The sequence below is a fragment of the Rattus norvegicus genome, chromosome 5, assembly GCF_036323735.1.
Source record: "Rattus norvegicus strain BN/NHsdMcwi chromosome 5, GRCr8, whole genome shotgun sequence".
NCBI classification, from domain to species: domain Eukaryota; kingdom Metazoa; phylum Chordata; class Mammalia; order Rodentia; family Muridae; genus Rattus; species Rattus norvegicus.
Window position 1 is genome coordinate 21,892,609 of NC_086023.1, and position 24,423 is coordinate 21,917,031.

The 24,423-nt window shown below is 38.1% G+C and overlaps 1 protein-coding gene across 2 annotated transcripts; it reads right to left on the reverse strand.

The window, feature by feature from the left end:
- Window positions 1-174: 174 nt before the first annotated feature.
- Sdr16c6 (short chain dehydrogenase/reductase family 16C, member 6) lies at window positions 175-23,706 on the reverse strand. Of its 2 annotated transcripts, none has more exons than NM_001109356.1 (7): window positions 23,609-23,680; window positions 22,654-23,000; window positions 16,685-16,816; window positions 10,241-10,340; window positions 9,700-9,844; window positions 3,139-3,264; window positions 175-894 (listed from the first exon to the last, which is right to left on the reverse strand). In NM_001109356.1, exons 2-7 carry the CDS (start codon window positions 22,972-22,974, stop codon window positions 768-770), a joined length of 951 nt encoding a protein of 316 aa, NP_001102826.1. In that variant the 5' UTR covers window positions 22,975-23,000; window positions 23,609-23,680; the 3' UTR covers window positions 175-767. The 2 variants fall into 2 exon arrangements, with proteins under 2 accessions (NP_001102826.1, XP_063144380.1); XM_063288310.1 differs by having other exon boundaries at window positions 181-894; window positions 22,654-22,907; window positions 23,609-23,706.
- Window positions 23,707-24,423: the final 717 nt, after the last annotated feature.

Sequence of the window (24,423 nt, forward strand, 5' to 3'; positions counted from 1 at the left end):
AATGGGCTCATATATGGTCATTGCAGTTAAAGAAGCATCTTGAGCCTGGAGGGCACCAGAAGTGTCATTGTTAGGACTGTTCGTGAAATGGCCAGACATGAAGTACACATTCCCATGTTATAACTGTTTGAAAAACACCTTGAATTGAGATATATTAATTAAAGCAGCATTCCTGATGTTAATACAAAAATAAGTTTTATTTACAAGCCAGCAGAGCATAGAAAGTCTAAATTGTTTATTTTTCATATGAAGTAAAAGAATGAAGAATTGTTCAACACATTGGGATGCGAACAAAACTGTTAAGTTACAGGTTTCTTTAATCCAATAAGCATGTTCAGATTTAGTCTTTATAACAGTCTTTATATGATCATCATGTAGTCTTTTTGGAGTTCACTGAAAAGGCTACAACATTTTTATTTACCATGCTGAAGAAATATATGGGAATCTGAATAGATAATATAAATGTTAAAAAATATCAGTGTGGCTGAGAAAGAGAATAAATGTCTACAAATCCAGCAGGAGTATATGAAAAGCCAGTCTAGACAATATATTGAGAATCTTTTTGTGAGAGAGAGATAGAAAAACAACCAGGAGAGAGAAGAGAAAAAGACTAAGAGCCATGTGCAAACTGTCTCCTGAGAAGACAAGTTACATATTTCCCAAAGCCTGGATGGCCCCAGGTACACTGGGATGCTGCAACCACTAGGGAGATTCCCAACAGCATCCTGTCTCATCTCTATATGTCGTTATCATGGTCGAGGCCTGAGCTATTGCTCTTTCCTTTCTGTTTCAGTCTGCAGCAATTCTGCTTCGGCTCTCCCTGTGAACGAAGTCATACATGTGTCCACACCAAGGTACTCACCCAGGGCAATCATCATTTTTGGAGATATCAGTCTAGAGAAAAGCAGAGAAAAGTTATGATCCTTTACAACTCTTATTAAAGTCACCAAAGGGACTACTTTGCAAGGACTAAGTGAAAATAACACTAAGTTTGAAAGATTCATGCTGTGCAGCTATCAATGGGAGAGGTGAGTGGAAGGAAACCACCATATCATAGTTCAGGACCATCAGCATTATAGTTGATGGTGGGTACTTTTGACTGCTCCTTTACCCTATAATCATCCCCAAAGCTTTGAAGAATTCCAGCTTCTTCACTTGCTATACTCACTGGTTCTTTGGAGAGATCAGATGGCTTCTATTTCCCCAGTATATACTTATTTGCTAGACAACAATAGCAAGAATTAGAATAAAAGCATGCCAATTAAGATTATGTGTGGTGCACTGGTCTTAAGCTTAAGGATGGATCTAATGTGCTTCTGAGACTGAGTGCCATTGCTTAGATCAAGGATAATGCTGGGTCAGCCTAGTTCTGTCCAATTCAAATGAGCAAATATTTTTGCATGCTTATTCCTTCTTAGGTCTTGTCTTGTGTGTAAGCATAGACCAGGAAAGAGTTTAGAAGTTGTGGCCTCAGACAGCAAACAAGCTGCCAAGTGTTTAATGTGTCAAGTGCTTGAAGGCAGAGATAAATGTGATGGGTCATCCAATGAGGCTGCTGGCTTTCCTAGGCAGTCAGGACAGTGGAGAAGAAGAGGAAATGTGACAAGTATGTAGAAACAGTAAAGAATATACTGTATTTCCCAGTAACACTATCCTCATCATCCAGAGTCAAGAGCTTTCAAAGCATTAACATGAGGCCATGAGAGGCAAACTCCACATGTGACATATGACAAGTCGCAATTAAAGCACTTTTCCAGATGACCTTTGGCTTGTATGTAGGTATTCAGGAAACACACAGCTGATCTGTTTAGACTTAGATTCTATCTCTAAGATACCTCATTATATATAAACTAATCTAAAATTTAATAAACACGAAACCCCAAAAAACTTGATTCTAAGGGCATCTTGTGCGTACAGCAGAGCAGAAGGTCCTAATGTGAAGCTTTAGTAGTTCCATTTAATCTTGGAGAATTATCTATCCTCTCTAGACTCCGGATGTACTATACTGGCAAGCTTCCTTAACCCAATTGAAGTAGGTTCCCTAATGGCTGTAGGCAACCTACAAAAGACACCGCCTACATACTAAATGTGGGCCTGTGAGAATCTACCCACAAATACTCCATAACACATTGTATTGGCTTCTGGAACTCTTTCACTAAGTGAAAATGAAGAAATTACCAAATACCTTTGTTGTGGTTTGTCCTGGAGTTATCTGTATTTTGATGCTAATTTTACTGCCCCAAGGACTGCTGCCTAGTCTCTACTCAAGAATCAGGTGACTTCACCAGAACCTTCTCCCCATTGAATTTGTAAAATACAGGTGAGGGGCAGGCACAGGATAGAAGGAGGCCTGTCATTGGAGGAGAAGGAAGGATGGGTGGGAGAGAAGTTTGAAGGAAGAGGAGGAGACTGGAACAGAAAGGAAGAGACAAGAGGGAGAGGGAGAGAAGTCATGGCAGGACAACAATGGAGGCTGACATTAAGATTCCGCTCTGTGTATTTACAGGTTGTTATTAATGTTCTTAAAGAATGGATGTGTATTGGGCTTTGTATGTTTAGGTGGGCCATTATATCTAATCAATTGGGCCAAAGGTTATTGTGTTGTGTGTTCTTTCATGTGCAGATTTAAATGTAACTCAGAATTATACAAACTAAATGGATTATAAAATAACGACATAAAATGATTTAAAAAAAAAGCTGAATATGGTGTTGTATACAGTAGTCAGGAAGGTGAGGCAAGAGTGTTGGAAGCCTGAAATATGCAGCATGACAGAGTCTCAAAAATCTCAAGTAAGTGAATGAAGGGACACACGTATGCAACAATAGCAACAGCACAACAAAACAATAGGAAACAACCTTACAATTTCCCCAAAGTCTCCCCTAGAATTTGGTGCTTTCTGGTTCTGTGTAGGGACAAATACAGTATGCTCTTGAGAGGCCCATAGATGGCTCAATTTAAATAATATCAGAAGTAACAAAAATATGGTTCACTAAAGTCCCATAAATTCCTCCTTGTGCAGTATTAAAATTCTTTGTCATCATTTTTAAGTGAAGTCATCTTCTAGATAGAAGCTAGCAATGATCAGACATTTTTTTCCCCAATCAACCCAAAGGCCAATTAGATCTTCATCAACTTACTGTTTGAGAAACAATGTAAAATATGCAAACTTGGGTATGAGGAGGTAAACTTGGTCCTCTAAAATAGCATGGAAAATTTTTTGGGCCACGAATTCCTGCTCCAGGAGAGGTAAGAGAAGTGGATACCTGGAATGGCAATACAGAGGTTCTGTTAGTAGACTGGATTTCCCTATGGTGACTAGTATTGACTGCTGTTGAGTTTCTTTTGCTTTGGTTTATAACATTATTCAATTTTATCTAGAGAGCATAGTTTATATGACTTTATTATTTTAAATTTTATTAATGGTACTTTATGATCAAGAGGATGTTTTCTTTTTAGCAATGTTTCAGTCATGCTCAATATGAGTATGCACTCTTTTATCACTGAGCTGAGTGACTGTCAAAGTCTATCACATCTACTTGCTTGGGTCTTTTGATCTCAAGAGCATCCTTCAGTATCTTAAAATTTTATTTCTAAAGCTATTTGCTGACTGGTTTTTTAAATGTTATATATAAGGTATACTACATACCTTAATCTAGCAGAATCCACTTCAGATATATACCACCTTAATCTGAGTATGGTATAGAAATTTTGTTTCTACACAGCTATATTACTTTTTCTTCCTCTATACAACAATATATTATCACTATATACCTACTATGATATATAATTATATCTATTACACATTGTGCTTATTACTTTATAAGTTCTGTATTTTAAGGAGGATGAAGGGACAAAGGACAACTGATACTCATTATAGAGTCCTTCCTTCCTGGCTTTTTCTGTCTGCTGTCATTTCCAAAGACTAATGTAGCTTTCTTCCGGCTCATCTTTTTTTTAAAAGAGGGAATGTGTTTTAATTCACGAGATAAAAGCAAATATAACACATTATATTGTTTTAAATTTGTGAAGAAAAAAGGAAATATCAGAATTATACAATGTCAGCAGGTTATTGAAGCTAGGTGTCAAAAAGCACATTAACTAATAACAATGTTGATAATATTGTACATCTAAACCCATTTTATAACTCACAAATATGATGAGATTTGCTGTGTTCAGGGCTTTAAGCCTTCCAGAAACAGAAGCCTGAATTACCTCAAGAATCTGACAAAGGAAGGAAGCAGCGGAAAAAAAAATCATGCTAATGGGTAAATGTAGGCAAAGGAATGCACTTCTGATAAAGGGAATAAACTTCTTGACAAGAAGGATTTCAACCATGAATTAATTTCAGCCTAAATGATTGCTAAAAGACAGTGAAAAGCAAAAGGTTCTGTATGTCACAGGTTTTGCCACTTGTTTAAAATGGTATAGGTAAAAATTATAGCTATTTAATTACACATGATTTGTCATTTCTTCTGAGTTTGTAAAAAGTTTTTTTTAACAATGTGGTCTTATCTTAGTCAAGATTGATTTTAAATCTTGTTGTTTTACTATTTCTTCATCAGCAGTGTCTAATATTTTGTCCACTCATCTTATTTGAGCTTTTAATAATACTATTCACATTGTGAATGACACTATATTCATAATTAGTTCAAGAAAGGAAAATAAACATATAGCTCTACTGTCCTTTGCACAGTTATCTACTTTTATGAATATTTGGTTGTTTTTCATGTGAATTCTTATTATTCTCTGGTGTCACTTGTTTCATTCCAAAGAATTTTCTGTTTCTTTCAGATTGGGGAACTAGAATGAACTCTGTTTATAGTGGCCTTTTTTTTTAAAAAAGATTTTATTATTAAGATTTATTTACTTATGTATAGTAGTGTTCCATTTGAGTGCATGCTTGCATGACAAGAGGACGGCATCCCATTATAGATGGTTATAAGCCAGCATGTAGTTGCTGGGAATTGAATTCAGGATCTTTGGAAGAGCAGCCAGTGCTCTTAACCACTGAGCCACCTCCTCAGCCCTGTGGTCTTTTTGCCACATGATTTTTCTGGAAGAGACTCTTGCTTGATTTCTCGAACGTGTCATCTGAAGTCTTGGCTTCTGTTATTTCTGATGGAAGTTCAGCTGTTAACCATACCGGAGTTGAATTGTTCATGATGACACACTTCTTGCTGCTTGTAAGATTATTATTAATTTTTGTCTTTTGAAAATGCCATGTCCATGTGGAATACCAAGTATTCAACTTTCTTAGAGTTCTTTGACGTTTTAGAGAATTTATAATGAAGTTTCTTAGCATGATTGAAATTTACTTGAATAAAAACTAAGATTTGTAGATATTAAAGCATCGTAGTGACAATATCTCATAACCAGCATTTGGAATTGAATGGACAGCTATGCTGCCCATCTTCACTTTGTTAAATAAAATCCATTATTGGTTTCATGATAGCACGATGATTACTTTGTCCAGGAACCAGTCCATTTTAGTAAATAACTTTAAAATATACTTTCAATTGTAATAGAAGACTGACATGCAGTCATGATGGATCCTGAGTAAACACTGATGAATACCCAGAGGTGTTTTTTAAACTATTAATTTTATATACTATTAGGTAATAAGTAGTATTTTAGTGTTTTCCTATCTGATAATTGGAATGGCAGTTCCCAGAAATTCCGTTGTCACATAACCAAATTTGGCTCTTCTTCTGGAGGGTAGAGACTCTTGTGTGTTTAAGCTGTCTTGGGAAAACAGCCAGCACAATCTAATACATCATAGTCACTGTACTTGCTGCCTTTCATGCCTTGTGGCAATCTGTGGAAAGCTTAACAACAAATCAGTTTTTCTGAATACTTCAAGACAATTTACTTGCTAGTCTCAATTCTGTCCTAATTCTCAAAATTTCTGATGTTTTCTCCCAGTTGCTCCCTACATGATCCACACAGGGATAAAGAGAAGGGCTGGGATGGGGAATGACCTGCCTTCCAACACATTTCTGATGCCTTTTAAAAAGTCAACAGCTGATTACAGTGGCAGCATATCAAGCTCCCAATGAAGTGATTCAGGAACCTGAAGTTTGATAGTAATTTATTGTTTTTTATTGATAGTTTCTGTTAAATTTATCTTGCCATTCAGGATTTGGACGTTGTAGGAGGGTGGAAGGAGCTAGAGGCGACAGCTGCTGCCACCATCCTCTATGGATCTCCAATAATCCAGAGCCTGGGGAGACAAGATCTACTGATACTAGACCTCTGGGCAAGTCTACCTAATGTTCATCTCTTTTAGGAGACTTGAAGACAATGGGCTTAATGTTTGACTGTTAAGGATCCTGGAGCTCTCTAACAACAAGCCACAACTCTAGAAACAGGAGATGCCTATAGCTTGGATTTGCTGCTTTGTGGGTTCTTTTTTTTCTTCCACCTTTCTCTATCCCCTTTCTTCTATTTTAACCCCCTAACACTAGCTAGGAGAGAAAAAATAACAGAGGAGGATGATATAATTGTTATACTACTTTCTGCTCATTGCATGCATCGAGTTCCTTGGAGTAAGTTCGATCTTTGCTGTCAGGATATCTAATTTCTTCTTGCTTCTTCTTTGCATGTAGCCAGCATGCAAATCAATGATCAAAAACCCACCAACATTCCCCCAACTCTCAAGGCCCTGGCATTTATATATTCTCTGAAAAGTCTGCAGAATTCCAAATGTCATACAGTTGCAGAAACTATCTGCAACTGGCAAAATCGTTCCCATGCTAGATCATGAGGCAAATCACAGTCAACTTCTGTGGGCAATCTGAAGCATCATCATATCTCATACCTGGGATTAAAATGAAAACATACTCTTACAGTATTTTTCTGTTTTTCAAAGAAACCAAAATCCCCAAACTGTTACTACAGCTGCTCTCCTTGTCAAAGGCCTCTCAAGAGCTGCCTCACTCAGAAACAAGCCCTATCTTGATTGCCTTTATGATTTTCAGTCATGTGATAGACAATCCTCTCCAAATATTCAAACAATGGTTTTCCATCTGTTTGAAAATTTTCCTTCTTAATTTTATAGCTTCAGTGAACTCAAAATATTCTCAGGATCTCTCTGTTGGCTCACTGTCTTCCTCCGAACATAGCTGACTTGTGTGATATAAATTACTTCAGTCCATTTTCTAACAATAAGAAGGTCTGCATAGTCCTTACATTGAGGTCACTGTAGTTCACTGCTCCCTGTGCAAAAGTCTTTGTGTTTTATTAGCACTCGAGTGATTTAAATCATTCTAGATAAAATTTATCTTCATATAAAATCACTTCACAACATTTCTTATATCTAACAAATATCACAAAATATTTTATATTTGGGGATATTTATACTTTTATATTTTATATAGAAAGCATTTTCTCAGTTAAACAATGATATTTTTATGAACTGTCATTGTTAACTTCTGTTCTACCTTAATGTTATCAATGCAATCCCCATTAAAATTCCTACTCAATTCTTTATAGAGACAGAAAGAGCAATTTGCAAATTCATTTGGAATAACAAAAAACTCAGGATAGCAAAAATTATACTCAACAATAAAAGAACTTCTGGGGGAATCACCATCCCTGACTTCAAGTAGTATGACAGAGCAGTAGTCACAAAAACTGCATGGTATAGGTACAGAGACAGGCAGATAGATCAGTGGAACAGAATTGAAGACCCAGAAATGAACCCACACACCTATGGTCACTTGATCTTTGACAAAGGAGCTAAAAACATCCAATGGAAGAAAGATAGAATTTTCAACAAATGGTCTTGTTCAACTGGAGTTCAGCATGTAGAAGAATGCAAATCGATCTATTCTTATCACCCTGTACAAAGCTTAAGTTCAAGTGGATCAAGGACCTCCACATCAAACCAGATAGACTCAAACTCATAGAAGAAAAAGTGGGTAAGCGTCTTGAACAAATGGGCACTGGGGAAAATTTCCTGAACAAAACACCAATGGCTCATGCTCTAAGATCAAGAATTGACAAACGGGACCTCATAAAACTGCAAAGCTTTTGTATGGCAAAAGATACTGTCATTAGGACAAAATGGCAACCAACAGATTGGGAAAAGATCTTTACCAATCCTACATCTGATAGAGGGATAATATCCAAAATATACAAAGAACTCAAGAAGTTAGACACCAGAGAGCCAAACAACCCCATTAAAAATGGGGTACAGACCTAAACAAAACATTCTCAGCTGAGGATTATTTATTTTTTTTTGGTTCTTTTTTTTTTTTTCGGAGCTGGGGACCAAACCCAGGGCCTTGTGCTTCCTAGGTAAGCGCTCTACCACTGAGCTAAATCCCCAGCCCCTTCAGCTGAGGATTATTGAATGGCCAAAAAGCACCTAAAGAAATGTTCAATATCCTTAGTCATCAGGGAAATGTAAATCGAAACAACCCTGAGATTCCACCTCACACCAGTCAGAATGGCTAAGGTCAAAAACTCAGGTGACAGCAGATGCTGGCGAGGATGTGGAGAAAGAGGAACACTCCTCCATTGTTGGTGGGATTGCAGACTGGTACAACCACTCTGGAAAGCAGTCTGGAGGTTCCTCAGAAAATTGTACATTTCACTACCTGAGGACCCAGCTATACCTCTCCTGGGCATATACCCAAAAGATGCTCCAACATACAACAAAAACACATGCTCCACTATGTTCATAACAGTCTTATTTATAACAGCCAGAAGCTGGAAAGAATCTAGATGCCTTGCAACAGAGGTATGGATTCAAAAAACGTGGTACATCTACACAATGGAGTACTACTCAGCTATCAAAAACAATGACTTCATGAAATTCATAGGCAAATGGAATGAACTAGAAAATATCATCCTGAGTGAGGAAACCCAATCACAGAAAAAAACCCTTGGTATGCACTCATTGATAATTGAATATTAGCCCAAAAGCTTGAATTACCCAGGATGCCATCCACAGACCACAGGAACCTCAAGAAGAAGGATGACCAAACTGTGGATGCTCCAAGTCCTTCTTAAAAGGGGAAAAATATCCATAGGAGGGGATATCGAGGCAAAGTTTAGAGCAGCAACTGAAGAAACGGCCTTTCAGAGCCTGCTCCACATATGGCCCATATGTATACAGTCACCAAAACTAGATAAGATTGATGAAGCTAAGAAGTGCATGCTGAAAGGGACCGGATATAGATCTCTCCTGAGAGACACATCCAGAGCATGTCCAATACGGAGGTCAATGCTAGCAGCAAGCCACTGAACTGAGAACAGGACCCCCTTGGAGAGAATTAAAGGAAGGATTGAAAGAGTTGAAGAAGCTTGCAATCCCGTAAGAACAACAATGCCAACCAACCAGAGCTTCCAGAGACTAAACCACTACCCAAAGACTATACATGGACTGACCCAGAGCTCCAACTGCATATGTAGCAGAGAATAGCCTTGTTGGGGCACCAGTGGAAGGGGAAGCCCTTGGTCCTGCCAAGGTTGGACCCCCAGTGCAGGGGAATGTGGGGGGGCAGCAAGGGGGCTGGATGGGGGGAATACACGTATAGGGGACGGGGAGGGAGAGGGGCTAGGGGCTTATGGACAGGAAACTAGGAAAGGGAATAACATAAACCAAAAAAAAAACCCACCAAAAAAAAACCAATCAAACAAACAAAACAAAAACAAGCAAGCAAACAAAAAGAGTAAAGAAAAGGCTCACTTACTTGGTTTTACAGCCTTCAAACATTCCAGTTTTGATGAAATAGGGGCAAACAATGGTGCTTTTAATATTAGTTTTCCGTACCATAGTTAATTCAAGGAAGAGAGACTCAGCAAGACCAAAGGCTGCAAATTTGCTTGAAGAATAATCTGAAATAAAGCCAGGGGCCACTAGTGATATAGTTTGGAAATTTCTCATAATTACTTATTTTTTTAAAAATATCTCCTTTTCTTTTTTTCTGGCTTGTCCTTGAAGACAGAGTATCTCCACCGGTGTGGCCAATAAAAACACTGAAATTGTTTCAATTTCTTTCAATGCAAGAATACCAATGAATCAACAGGCACACATACATATTATTTTATGTGTTTTTTTTTCAAAAGGAGGGTATGTTTCCCAGCCTGCTGTTGTGAAAGGGGTAGGGGGTGGTGATGCTCCTGTGTTGAATGTTGTAAGGTTTTCCTTTGGTGTAGGAAGAGTCTCTCTGATTTCTGAAAGGGCCCTCTTTCTAGGGGATAAAAGAAAGTATAGCGAATGGAAATAGTCACCTGATAGTCCATTAATACCAACGACTCCTGCTATGCTTGAAATACAGACCAGGTGACCATGGTTAGCGTTAATCATGGCAGGAAGAAAGGTTTTACAAATCTAGGAGATATAAACACATTGTGTCATTAATTGATTAATTAGTTACTTTCGTTATTCTGTAAGCATTTGATGAGTTTATTAATCCACTTGGTGAATTTCTTCTTAATACCTATGGTGTGTTAAATTCTAAGGTAGCACAAAAGTAGGAAGTATACAGTCATTTTGAATTCATTATGTGGTCAGATATAAGAAACTGAATACTTTCTTTGTCCTTTGAAATCAACTTTACTAATTTAATCAGAGCTTTTTATACTCATTGGCTTGTTATAATTATAGAAACTTTTGAAAGTACTCTGGGTTCTGTATATAATTTTTGATATGTGCATTAAAATCAATCACACGTACATTCCAGACTTTGCTATCAGTACAATTTTCCTTCACCTTCAGAAATTAGCAGAAATGGAAGAAATTACTAGAGGAAGATGGATTTAACTCAAACTCTATATCACATGGTAAGAAGGGCATTTGGAAATGGTTTACCTTGACTAACATATTTGGTATGCTTTGGTAAACTTCATTCATTTATTTGAAAGCAATATCATAAGTCCCCACACCGCAAATGCCCTGTCCCTTCTCTGACTCCTGTTCCTCAAATACTCTCTGGGAAGCTTCACAGCATTTACTGAACCCCAGTAACAGGTTCTTTTTTCTAAACCTTTCTCATAACCAATTTGGAAAAATTGTGAAATAAGGCAGAGAAAGCAGCGTAACCTGTAGCACACCAGAATGTTTTCTTTAAAAAGTCCTTTAAATTTATTTATCCATTTGTTTGTATCCATTTGTGTGTGTCTCCACGTAACCACCTTTTGCTATCTAGTGCTGTGATAATGGCTAAAAACAACATGCTGTATTTCCTTTTACAGCTCACCTGAGGGTCAAGACCAGGTAAAAGATCAGGGATATTAATTCTGGCTCCTGTCCTCATTACTATCTAGGTCCAAGTTTCTCATGTCACCATTTTGTCAGCTCTACCGTTCTACTGACTCAGAACAGGAGTTTAGTAAAAGTCTGGGACCATCTGTCCTATCATTCACCACTGCTTCTAGGAGGTGTATGATTTTGACAATGTCATGTTTTCACAGTGGAGTTTGGGAGAGCCTGCACAAATGTGCTTGCCTAACAGAGAGGCCACTGGACCAAAACCAGCACCTCAGCTTCATTTTGTTTTGTCAGCCTTGTTCTGGGGCTGCTGTACTACTGCCCAGGTTTCTGCTTCGTTGATCACGGTTCTGTTCTTTTTGTCATTTCATGCTCATGTACAGTGTCAATTAAAGGATCTGTTCCTTGTGGTTATGGCATCTATCTCTTTACATGATAGAAATCTTGTCACGACTGTATGCTGGTTGGTAGTGGCAGGATCTGGTTATTGCATTTCAGCTCAAAAGCTTGAAGGTTCTAATTGAGTCCTATAGGCATCTTCTATGTTGCCCCTCATTAGACTTTGTGGAATGCAGGGTCTGGAAGCTTAGGTAGAGGTTCCACTATGATACTAGTTTTGTATCTGAGAGCTTATGCAAGTTTCAAGAAAGGGAAGTGAATAAAAGAGTTGACGGTGTGGGTCAGTGCCGCTTAGTTATGGAAGCATAGGCAGTGAGGCATAGAAAGCTTCCAGGTGTGGGTGAGACCATTGATGTCCACAATAGTTTTCTAAACAGCCAAACACTTCTGAGACAGTGTCCAGGGCCATCTGTAAGCCAGTCACAAAGGTCTAACTGTTTTCAGAGTTTTATTTGGTGCTGGGGTTGGATTTGCTACTAGTATTCTATATTTTCAGTTGAAGACAAAAATGGCTGGGTATTTACAGGGGCCCTCACCTCTTACCCAGAGAGGATGCATTTGAAGAATGCTGAAGCCTTGATGAATATTAAATCATATGTAGGGGATGCATTTTCCTATGCCTATCTACATGCTTATGATAAAATTTAATTTATAAATTAAGCAAGTAGGCAAACAACAGTGACTAATAAGCTAAAACAAGTATAATAATATATTGTGACAAAGTTATATTAATGTGACCTCTTTTTGCTCAAAACATCTTAGTGTATTATGAATATTAGTAACTATCACATATGATTCTTTCTTTACTAAAGGAAACATTTGGTACTCTCTTTGACATTTAAATTTGACAAAATCATTAACCTTGTACTTTGAGGCAAATTTTAAGTGAAGTAAGAATTCTTTGAGGACCAGCTGATTCATTGGATGGGAGTGATATGTCTAAGAGTTCAACCATACTACTCAGAATAGCATATAATTTAAAGGTTGGGAAAGCCTGTTTGGGACATTACCAATGCTGTATTGATGGGGATTTCTTAAAGGATGTTTTGAAATGAATTTATCATAGAAATGCATAATTTACACTGTTTCAATGGGTATTATTAAAGAAAATGAGTACAGAGAAGTGTTCATTTAGCAATCATTTGTCAAGAATGCTTTTTAACTTTGTGAATTTTTTTTGTGCACTTGTGTATAACTGTGTGTTTTCAGGTATATGGTTATGAATGTGTGTACATGTGTGTGTGTATGTGTGTGTGCATTGTGTATATATATATATATATACAGCTAGAGGTTGATGTTAAGTGTCTCTTGGGTGTTCTCTCTGACTTACATTGTTGAAGTAAAGTCTCTTCCCTAAACTCAGAGCTCACCAATTTGAGTTATCTAGCCAGGTAGTTTGCCATTGGGGTCTCCTGACTCTGCCTCTCATGTGCTAGGATTACAGGCTGGTTGTCAAGCTTGCTTGGCATTTATGTGGGTGGGTTCTGGGGGTCAGAACCCTGGTTTTCATACATGGAAAGCACTTTAACCCACTGAGCCACCACTTCAGCCCATGAAGTATTTTTAATAACAGAGAAATTACTGAAAGAAATTACACTGGATATAGGTTATTATCTATATTAAAATATCTATATAAACAACTCATAATTGTTCTATAAAAAGCTGTACCTCTTTTGCTCATTTTTTTAATATGTAGGTTGTGATGTAAAGAATCATTAAATTTACTTGATTTTATTTTATTGGACTTGTTTAAGGCTTTTGTTTTCCCCTCATAAAACCTAATGAATGTTTCCTAAGTGTTTCCCCACTGGTTTAAAGGTTTGAAAAGTTATTTCCATTTTCATGGAATATCTATTCATTCAAATCAAAAGTGATGCTTTTACTACCAAAACCAAAGCTGGTGGTGTTGGACTTCTTTTCAATATGTGGATTATCATGTGCACGTTTTTAGCTTTACCTCTTGACAACATTTTAGCATCATCAGAGATTATACTGCTGAATAGACAGTGTCAACTTTAATGACTTGACATTTTGGGAGTTACATTAGTTAGTAACTGTATGAGGATTTTACCCATAATATTTTAAAGGAAGTAAACATTCACATTGTAACAGGGCTCCAGATTTTAGTAGGCCCTCAGATTTTAGCACAATTGACCTCATCGTGGAAATACCATTCTCTCAGCAGGTAGATAGCATCGCCTGCTAAAATAAGAACAAAGGCCCAACCCACCAAAGTTCACAGTTCTGGGTAACCCTCTAAATGTGCGAACGTTGCTTTTTGGCCCCTGAAGTTTGTCAATCCAGAGCACGATTTTATGCTTAAAAGCTCACCCTGAGAAAGGCTTGATGCTATAATGGGATCCTGAACGCCCAGTATAGTTGCTGACTGATTAATAAAGACTTTCTATTGGCTTAAAGCCATGTCTGAGCAGTCTTCTCTGGTGGGTACCCCGTAGCAATAGTAAATAAGTATTTGAATCACCAAACAGAGTTTTGACTTTTTAAAATGAACTATTAATGGTATCTACTGTAACTAGTGGCTATGGAGAAGTATATCCTGAACAGATTTCAGAGGAATGTTGGTTTCCAGACCCCAATAATACCAAAATTCAAGGTTATAGAAATCCCTTATATAGCATGATACAATGTTTGTGTATAATCTATGAGCATTGTTTTGCAAATTTTAAGTCATGTCTCTTACTTATAACACATAATTTAATGTTAGTGCTATCAACATATTATGTTTTATACTGTATTGCTCAGGGAATAATAGCAAGAGAGTGTTTATACATGTTCTCTCCAGATGCAACACCATTTTTCAAATATTTCCAGTTAGAGCTTAATTGAATCTGTAGGCATGAAAGAAAGGCTGTAAAGGGATACTGAGAGATATTTAATATAAATACTGATTTATTTTCTGATGAGTATATTGTTAAGTGTATGGGGAAGTAGTTTACCTTCATTCTTGGCTTATTTCTTTAAAACTTATCACATGTACTAATTTCATATAAGGACATTTTTGAATGAGTTTGAAATCTTGGTTTATTTATAATCCTAGACTCCTCTATTTAGGAAGCTGTAAGCATACGCAAGCTAGAGGGAAATTCTTTGTGAATTCTTTGTGTCACTAGAATCCAGTGAAAGAAAGATATTTGTGGGTAATAACGGAAGGCAGTTTTTCATAGACTAGAAGCTTAACATTTCTGAGAAAAGAAATCTCTCACTAGAGGTGCTGTAGGCACAGTGTTTGGAGATATCTATGATGAATTTGGCCATCAGGCCTTGAAGCAGATGAATCCAGTACAAGGATGCAATATATAAATGTTGAACCTCTCAAATTTTAAATATGAATGATAAATTCTCTCTGTAGTTTGGATGGAAGTGGATGTCCTAGTTTTATTGGTTGCTCAGAATAATGCCTAAATGTGCTGACATACATCACAATGGCTTATGTGTGTTTATTGACTCCGTTTACTATTAACTGTGTACCATCAAGACCTCAACTGCACTTAGACATGATACAGAAGTACAGGTTCAATGACAACAGGGAGCCAGAAGGATGAGAGTCAGGAGGAAGAATTTTGTCAGAGAACACAGCTCATGCCTAGACTCTCTGAGGAAGGTTTGACATAGTAGGATTTAGTGAGGATTTCTGGAGTAAATTGAACATGAGTGAAATGCAGAGGTGAGAGTTTGGAGAAAGGTAAGAGAGGCTAGTTTCATGTCCTGGTAGGGTTTGCAAGCTCTGCGATGTAAGCATTCTCCACTCTCAATGTATTTGGGATCCTCTGAATGAGGACTGTTTGATTCTTTTTTTTTTTTGGTTCTTTTTTTCGGAGCTGGGGACCGAACCCAGGGCCTTGCGCTTCCTAGGTAAGCGCTCTAACCACTGAGCCAAATCCCCAGCCCCGGACTGTTTGATTCTTACATCAAATGAGATTGTTTGATTAATACCATGGAAGCGTCACCTTGATTACATAGCAAGATAAATTTAGAAGGCATGAGGGTTGAGGATGGGAAGCCATGATAAACTGTCAGTAAATGAAAGAGGTGGCTTGAAAACCTGGCATCAAGGGCGGAGGGATATGCACTTGGGCATGATTTGCATGGCTGGCAGGACAGTGTTTTTAAAAAGGAATCCGGGTGATTTCTATGTGTCTGATAGGATTAGTATGTGGATCCGAGACCCATCTACCAACATGAATGGCAATTACCACCCAGGAAAAAGGCTTAAAATGAAATAAACAGGGAAGGAAAGTAAGAGCTTGGTGAAATGTTTATGGGAGACCTAAACACACAAGCACTGTGTTAATCGTTCTATTAGTGTTGACTGAAATACATTTGTGGGTTCCAGTGTGATTTCACATCACTTCTTGGTGACCAAGGATGAAGACAATGGTGTGAAGGTGATAAAGGCTGCAAAAATTTTCAGTTGCAGTAAGTACGAGTTAGATGAAACAAATCTATTCCAAAATCCTTCAGAAACAAAACATTGAACCTCTGCTACTCTTTGACAGTCTCTATATTTCTTATGTCTCTGGCTTCAGTCACTTGGATATCCTGTACCCTGCATTCACCACTGGTGATTATTTTCTATCACAAGTATAGTCCCTCCAGTGGAAATGATTTTGTTAGTACCAGCTTCCTTCAGTCTCTAACCCACTTTGTAAGTGACAATGTCCAAGCCTTAGCCTCTAGGTATTGGTGGCTAATTAAATGTACATTAATTGTTATACATTATATATTATTATTAAAGAGCATAAAAATAAGAATTTAGCTTTATTCCTGTCAATCATGTTTTGAATGATTTGCATATTAGGAAGCAAAGAGAGAAGATTTTCATTGTGAAAAGAGGTTAGAGATATCACTGAGAATTTGGGGTAGGGCAAGAGCAGGAAAAACTAACCTAGGCCAGGTAGAGCAGAACCTGGTAAGGGTGTGCGCGACTTGCCTGAGCTGTCAACAGAAAACAGACAAATGCTATATTTCTGGGCAAATAACTGAACAGTTCCTTCTGGAAGTACAGAGAATTTTGATGCTCTCTAATATACACGAGAGAGACTTACCCAGAAGTGAGAGATGGCATTGACAAGAAATGATTTTTCCACCAAGTGATCTGGAGTATCAAGGAACGACTTTCCTGTCACAATACCTGCATTATTAATGAGAATGGTGACATCACCAACTTCTTCTCTAACCTAGCAGAAAGGAGAGAGACATGACATTGATTGAAATGTTGAATTTTTGACATTTATTTTCCTAAGTCACATTTCCCCTTGTTTTACTCAAGTGTAGTTGTGGAGTGCACAGCATTTCAATGACAAGTAAAGGTAGTGCCAAGATTAAATTGTCTACTGACACTTAGCTTTATTTGTTTGTGTAAGGAGACTCTATGATGTTTCAACTACTAAGAAATCACTTAGTAGTATGCTCTTCAGAACATGCTTCCACTGTTCAACCATACTTGCCTATTATTTCCTTAATTTACTTAATTTGCTCTTGTCTCTTCATGAAGAAATTAATCAATTTAAAAGTAATCCTAGGATACCTTTTGTGAGTTTTTTTTTAAAGATTTATTCATTTATTTTATCTAAGTACACTGTAGCTGTCTTCAGACACACCAGAAGAGGGCGTTGGATCTCTTACAGATGGTTGTGAGCCACCATGTGGTTGCTGGGAATTGAACTCAGGACCTCTGGAAGAGTAGTCGGGTGCTCTTAACCGCTGAGCCATCTCTCCAGCCCTAGGATACCTTTTGAGAGAAAGATTTTGATTTGGAAATTTTGCTGAAAGTACACAAATTCTTCTTGAGGACCACCGAGGACACAGCAGTAGCTTATATGGTTTTGAGATTCTCTTGGATTCCTCTGATAAACAACTTGAAAGATGTTTCTCATGTCTGCTGCTGGGTATTTTGTCAGAGACTCTATCTTGCTGGAAGCATTTTCAGCCCACGTAACTTCATTTAAACTACATATGTTTATATACACTTATACGTGTTATTTATAATATTAGATAAATAAAAATAATATGATTTTAAGGCTTAACCAAACATCCAAACATCCTTTGTGTCATTTTTTCTTCCTCCATCCCACTTCTTCGATTGATCTTCCATCACTGCAGCCAAATACAATCATTGCCAATTGTGACTATTTCTTTCTTAATACCACTTGTATATTTTTGGTGAAGACACAATGCATCCTGGACACAACCTTCTGAAATGTCCCTTTCCTAAGGGATAGCTTACAGAGTACTGGAAGTCACTTTGAAAGCTGCCAAGGGAGGGAGCAGCCAATAATAAGTACTAGCTAGTTGTGATACCTATAAGCCGCCACAACAACCATCAGGTCAAAATATTCCTAAGGCTGCCATAGCGCCATCCACATCTTGTCAGTAATCAAAACCTGTCTAATTGGTTGTAAGACCCACTTAACAGAAAGAAAATCAGTCCTGGTACTAGAAACCTAGTCAATTACAAGGGCTGTTGAGATCATGGATCTTAGAGGATAACCTACTACCTCTCCTTTCCTAAGCCAGTGTAATACTTAATGGCATTCTAAACATTTATCATTATATTCACAGATAAGGGTAGTTCTCTTCCTTCATCAAAGAAACTTCCTGTTGTAACAGATGGAGATCATTACAGAAACTGTAACTAGTGAAAATTCAGAGAACCTCTGATTATGGGATGCTCAGCTCCAATTGATATTTCACAATATCCCTCTTATACTTATGGGTCAGGGAACTTGAGGAAGAGGGAACAGAAAGATCGTAAGAGCCAGAGGACCAGATAATCTGATGTGAGATCATATCTCCTAGAGATAAGAGGGAAGCTTCACCCATGAAATATCTCAGCAGTATGACGCCTACATAAGACCTGAACAAGGACAACATCAGCCGACATACTAACAGGGAAGGGGGATATCTCATGGAGCCCCACTTCTAAACAATAACATCTGAGGAATGCTGAGACCCTCCAAGTTTTGTACATCTCCCTCTTGCATGGTGTACTTTAGATCTGGAAAGTTCCCTTGAGGCTTGATATTCAGTATGATGCTTTAGGGACATGGTAGAAACTCTAGGATGTGGGATCTATCATGAAGTTTCAGTCATTGGAAGAATTTTCAGTGGGGACTGTGGTATGTAGCACCGCTCTCTTCCACTCCTGGCCATGTGGTAAGCAGGCAGGTTGCCATGCCCTGTGCTCCTTGTGGTGAAGTAAATGTTGCTTTCTTCTGATTGGTTTTGGTGGTTTAGGCTACCATGGACTGAAAACATGAGCCATAATAAACCTGTTCTCTTAGTTAAAAAAATTGATCTCTGTATAAGGGTAATACCCCCTCTTTCTTCCTCCTCCTCCCTCCCTCTCTCCCTCCCTCCCTCCTCCCTTCCTATCTTCCTCCACTCTCTGCCTGTGTTTCTGGGCATATTTCTTCTTGCAACCATTAGGTTTACTGTGAGCATGTGACTGCCTGATATAGTCAACAGCCTCCTAATTCCTGTTGGACTAGGGTAAGTCTTGCTTGGAATAAACATCCCAAACAATGGTGTATTTGTTCCCGTGCCCAGAGGCTACTGTGACCCTTTGTGCTCTGCCCAAAAGACCAGTTCTAAACTCAATATTATTGTCCAGTAGGATTTTTACAAGCTTCACAGCTATCTTATCTCTCCCTTCCCACATGGCACACTTCTCCTGTTGCATAATCTACTACACATCATGAGTCCTGTTTGCAGTAAAGCATACTCCAGGAATATTAAGTAAAGTATGTCTCTCCCTTGCTGTTTTGTCTCAGATTGTAGCTGATATTGGGCCAAAGTAGTCAACAGGTTAAACAATGACCTGAAATCTTCACACACACACACACACACACACACACACACACACACACACACACACACACACACACACCACACCATACACGGGGGTTGGGGACGAGGGAGAGGGATAGATAGATAGAGAGAGAGATTCCAAATCAAATCTTTTAGAAAATACACTACTCTTTCTTTCCTCTAAACAAGAAGCATTGCCTATCCTGACTTTTCTAATTTCTGGTGCAAGCTATATGCTAACCTTCCAGGTGGAGATACTTTGGGTATGTATCAAAATGTTGTTTGGATTTGTCTGTCTGTCTGTCTGTCTATCTATCTATCTATCTATCTATCTATCTATCTATCTATCTATCTATCTACCTATCTGTTGTTGATATAGGTAAGTGATTGAATATGGGTTGGTATTGGGATTAGACATCTCTGCTTTGGAGGAAGGTAGGTCTGAAGAAAATATCCACAAAAGACTAAGTCGTAAAGGACATCTTATTGGTTTAGTGAGACAATCAGTGTAAAGAAGGGATCAATCTTAGACTAGTGAGGGATACCTGATCAAAAAAATGGGGAGAAGGAGGTAGAGTCTTTCATATAAAATCCCTAACCATCTTAGGAAATGAATGGTCATTGATACCACTCCAAGAGAAAGTCCTGAATCTGAAAGTCACTACAGCAGGAGGAGTTTTTATCTAGATCATGGAATTTAATTTTAACTCTACATAGAGAAGACATTTAAGGAAGGCATTGTTCTAGATCATGGATAAAGATATAGACTGTGGGAAATTAAGACCCTGCCAAAAGAATCACCGTTGCTGAGAGGACAGTGATTCACATGGATCTGGAGTGGCATACAATACCTCCTTTTACACAAATCTGCTCTTCATCATCATCAATATTATAGCCTGGGTTTGCCTTGAACTCACAATCTTCCTGCCTTACCCTTCCCAGATGTGGGCTTATAGTCATTATGTTTGATGTTTTTTGTTGACTTTACACATGGGAATTAAAATTATTTCCTTTCTCTGCTTATAGAAAACTAAGTACTCTGCCCATTGGAGTGTTACCATGGTAACTGGGTCTCCATCCATTTCAAGGGTGAGAATGATGTCTTCCATTTGTCTTACAGGTAAAGTGTTTGGGTTTCTCAGTACTTAAGAATTAACTACAATTAAGCCAAAAACAAGATAGAAGGGTAAACCTGGAGTCATGCTACTTATAGAATAGTGGTAAAGAAGAAACCTTTCAGATATATTTCAATGGCAAATATTTCTAATTTTTTAGAATTCTTTCCTACTGGACACCAAGGAAATTTCAACCATAACAGAATGCTTTGTAGGGAGACTGGGATGATGGTATAGGAGGTGATGTTATATTTCAGCATAGGGAAAGGTTGGGGGATGTTAGCATTGCTCACAGGTCACTGGTGATACTCCTGTGATAATGTAGCAGGGGTTCTAGGGCTGCTTTACATCCATTAGTTTCTGGATACATGACCTGCCTAAGTTCCTCCAACTCTCCCTGCCTCTATTTCATAATGGACAAAATATTAAAATAATAGTTCCTGTTTCATTGTGAAGTTTCATATTATCAGAGACAGAAGCAAAGGTTTTTCCAGGCACTCTGAACTGTCTGGTGCCTGGTTCTGGGACAGGATTCCCCACTAATGAGATTACATTAAGTTCACCCCAAATGCATTCTGCTGGGAGCTCTTTCTGTCATGTTTCTTTCTCTTTTCATTCCCCCTGTTCTGTACCAAGATGGCCGCAGGGAGCTATAAAGCCCACAATGTTATCATCTAGCAATGAGTTACTGTGGGTATTCAAGCAAAGAGAGTGGAAGAGGAAAGTAAGGAAGTATGAAGTGAGAGGTTTGGAAAGTATCATGGTGTGGTCACTCAGTAATTAATTTTGAATAAATGAAAAATTGAATGGCACATACAGAAATTGGATTGCACAGAAATCTGTTAGGGATTCTGTGGTCCAACTGCATGTACCTTGTGGTTCCAGCTATCTGGCCATGACTCTGTCTCTTGCCAGTTTCTGCCTTGTGATCTTGTGTAAGCTTGTAGGTCAGTGTTCCATGGCTTCTTCCTTAGATAAACAGGAATGACGATAGCAAAATAATTTCATAAGGCCAGAGTGTGTTGATTAACTGGGTTATGAGGCACACAGTTGCTGAAAAGAGTAATATAAGATGAAAATAATATAGTTGCTAGTTTTATATATTGTTTTGTTTTGGCTTGTTTGTTCAAGTATTTTGAGTCAGCCTTGAGATTCTAACTAGAGGCTGGTACATTAACTTTTTTTTTTTGAGAAAGTCATTAATCCCATATGTCTAACTGTTTTTCCTAATAGTATTACTGTAGACTATGTTACTAATATGTCTATTTCAATCATGCCTGAGACAGCAGAAAACAGAGGTGTTCCTATGCTCTAGATCCCTTTGAAATCACAAAACATATTCAGTTACTAAATGGCCTGCTCGTTTCAGTGGAAAAAACAATAACAGTGTTTGCCTATACGTTCTTCTCATTCCCGTCTCACTGATGTTTCCATTGCTGATCCCCTATGTGCTGGGTTGTGCTGTGTCTGTCAAGAGATTGTGGGTAAAGTGAAGTATCTCACCCAAAGTTAGACAACACCAGTAGGTAAACTGTGAGAAGAACTTTCGTACGCTGAGTGATTTCCCCTTTATACTCCTTATACTGTCTTCAACAAACACCATGTGGCAATAGGTTTGCCATAATCTGTGGTGGAATTTCATTGCCATCAAAGTCATGGGATGATGAGGAGTTACAGTTGCACACCATGACCTTGCCAACCACTCATTTCACAGATATGGAGATAGGTGTCGAAAGGTAAGTAACGTGGTAAATGTTGCACAACGAAATCAGGAGATCTGGGGCTTGGCACATTGTCTACCAAGCATGGGTGACTCCCTAAGCAAAGCTGCCAGACAGAACTGGGCTTGAAGTGATAGTCACTAAGCAAAGCAGTCATTGGACTTTGAAGCCAGACCAAGTCCTACTAAGCTATGCTGTTTTTTTTTTTTTGTCTTAAATATGAAGTCGTACTTAAATGAATGGAATTAAACTGTCAGTATACAGCAATCTTCCAGAGAACCTATAACAAATCCCTTCCCCTTGCAGTAGTAGAAGTGCTGGTTAGAAACAGTTTTCCCAGAATTGTGCAAGGAGCAGCCATGAACTCACCTGATCAGCAACTCTGTAGACCTCTGTTCTGTTGCTGCAATCACACTTGTAGGCAAAGACTTTCACATCACCTTTTTGTTTGACCAGTTTATATGTTTCCATATTGCCTTCTTGATTAATGTCCCAGAGAACTAAGGTGGCCCCGTGGTTGGCAAAATGCATGGCCAGTAGCCTTCCAAGTCCACTCCCAGCTCCTGTTATAAGTACAATCTCTCCAGAAACATCCTTTCTTCTTTTAGGAATTACCTTGAAAACTAAAGATTCTAAAAAGTAATATAGAAACTTTCCAAAAAAGATAACTGTGTCTGCCACTGCATGCATATTGATTGATTGAAGAAAGCAATGTCCTAATAAGGGGAAAAGCATCTGTGTAAGTCCATCTCATTAGAACAGCTACAGTACAGTGCATCATTTAGTACAGGGGCTTTATATCTGAGACAGTATTTTCAAATTATAGATTTAGTAGATATTGTCATTACTGATGAGTAGTAAATAGTATAAACAATAATCATGATAACATTTATGTCAACAAGAAACATTAATTATTAAATTACATAAACAATGATTATGAGAACACTTTATGTTAATAAGAAATAATTTATAAAACACCCAGTTTCAGATAATGTGATTGATAGGAAGGGCATAGATGATAAGAATAGCTTTGTTTTTAAGGACATAAAATCTTTATGCCTTGTGTCACTCAGCCTTACATGATAAGTAAAGTAGGACTTAAGACACTTGGTCTAAGGGCTGGGGATTTAGCTCAGTGGTAGAGCGCTTACATAGGAAGCACAAGGCCCTGGGTTCGGTCCCCAGCTCCGGAAAAAAAAAAAAAAGAACCAAAAAAAGACACTTGGTCTAACCATTTTTCTATTGCATTGTTTTAGTTTGTTTTCTATTGCTATGATAAAGTTCATGAGCAAAAGTAACTTATGGAAGAAAAGATTTAATTTACCTTACAGGTTTCAGTCTGTCATGAAGGGAAGTCAGGAAAGGAATTAATGGTAGGAACTTGAGGCAGAAACTGAAGCAGAGACCATGGACGAATGTTACTGATTGGCTTGCTCAGCCAGTTTTCTTATACACTCCATGACCACCCATCCAGGGGTGGCACCGTTCACAGTGAGCTGGGCCCTCCCACATCTATTATCTCATAGACTTGACTTGAGGCCAATGTGACAGAGGCAGTTTTCTCAACCAAGGCTCACTCGTCTCAGATGATACTGGCTTGTGTTATGTTGACAAAACAAAACAATAATATACCCTGCCCCCGCCTAAAAAACCCCTAGACAACACAAGTTGTCATTAATCGCCTTAATGTTCTAATAGAAATGCTCTTCCACTTGGTGGTCATTTAAAACTAATATAGAAATAACATTACAAATAAAGCCTCTATATCCTTTCACCTGATTCATATAATAATTTTTGGGAGAGACTAGCTAAGTATAATATTGCTACTTTATACTGAAACAGAAAATATTGAGTAATTTCATTGGGCAGTCACATAGCTAGCTAGTTAGAAGCAGAAGTTTCCCTAACTGTCATTCAGGTCTTTACAACTAGAGTAGGCTGTTCTTGGAACTAATGGGTCCTTTACCCACAGCCACTTTAAAAAAAAAGAATTATTTATTTATTTTGTGTACGTGAGAACATTGTCTTCATATACACCAGAGGAGGGTATCAGATCCTATTACAGGTGGTTGTGAGCCACCATGTGGTTGCTGGAAATTGAATTCAGGACCTTTGCAGTTCTTTTAGACAGGAACAATT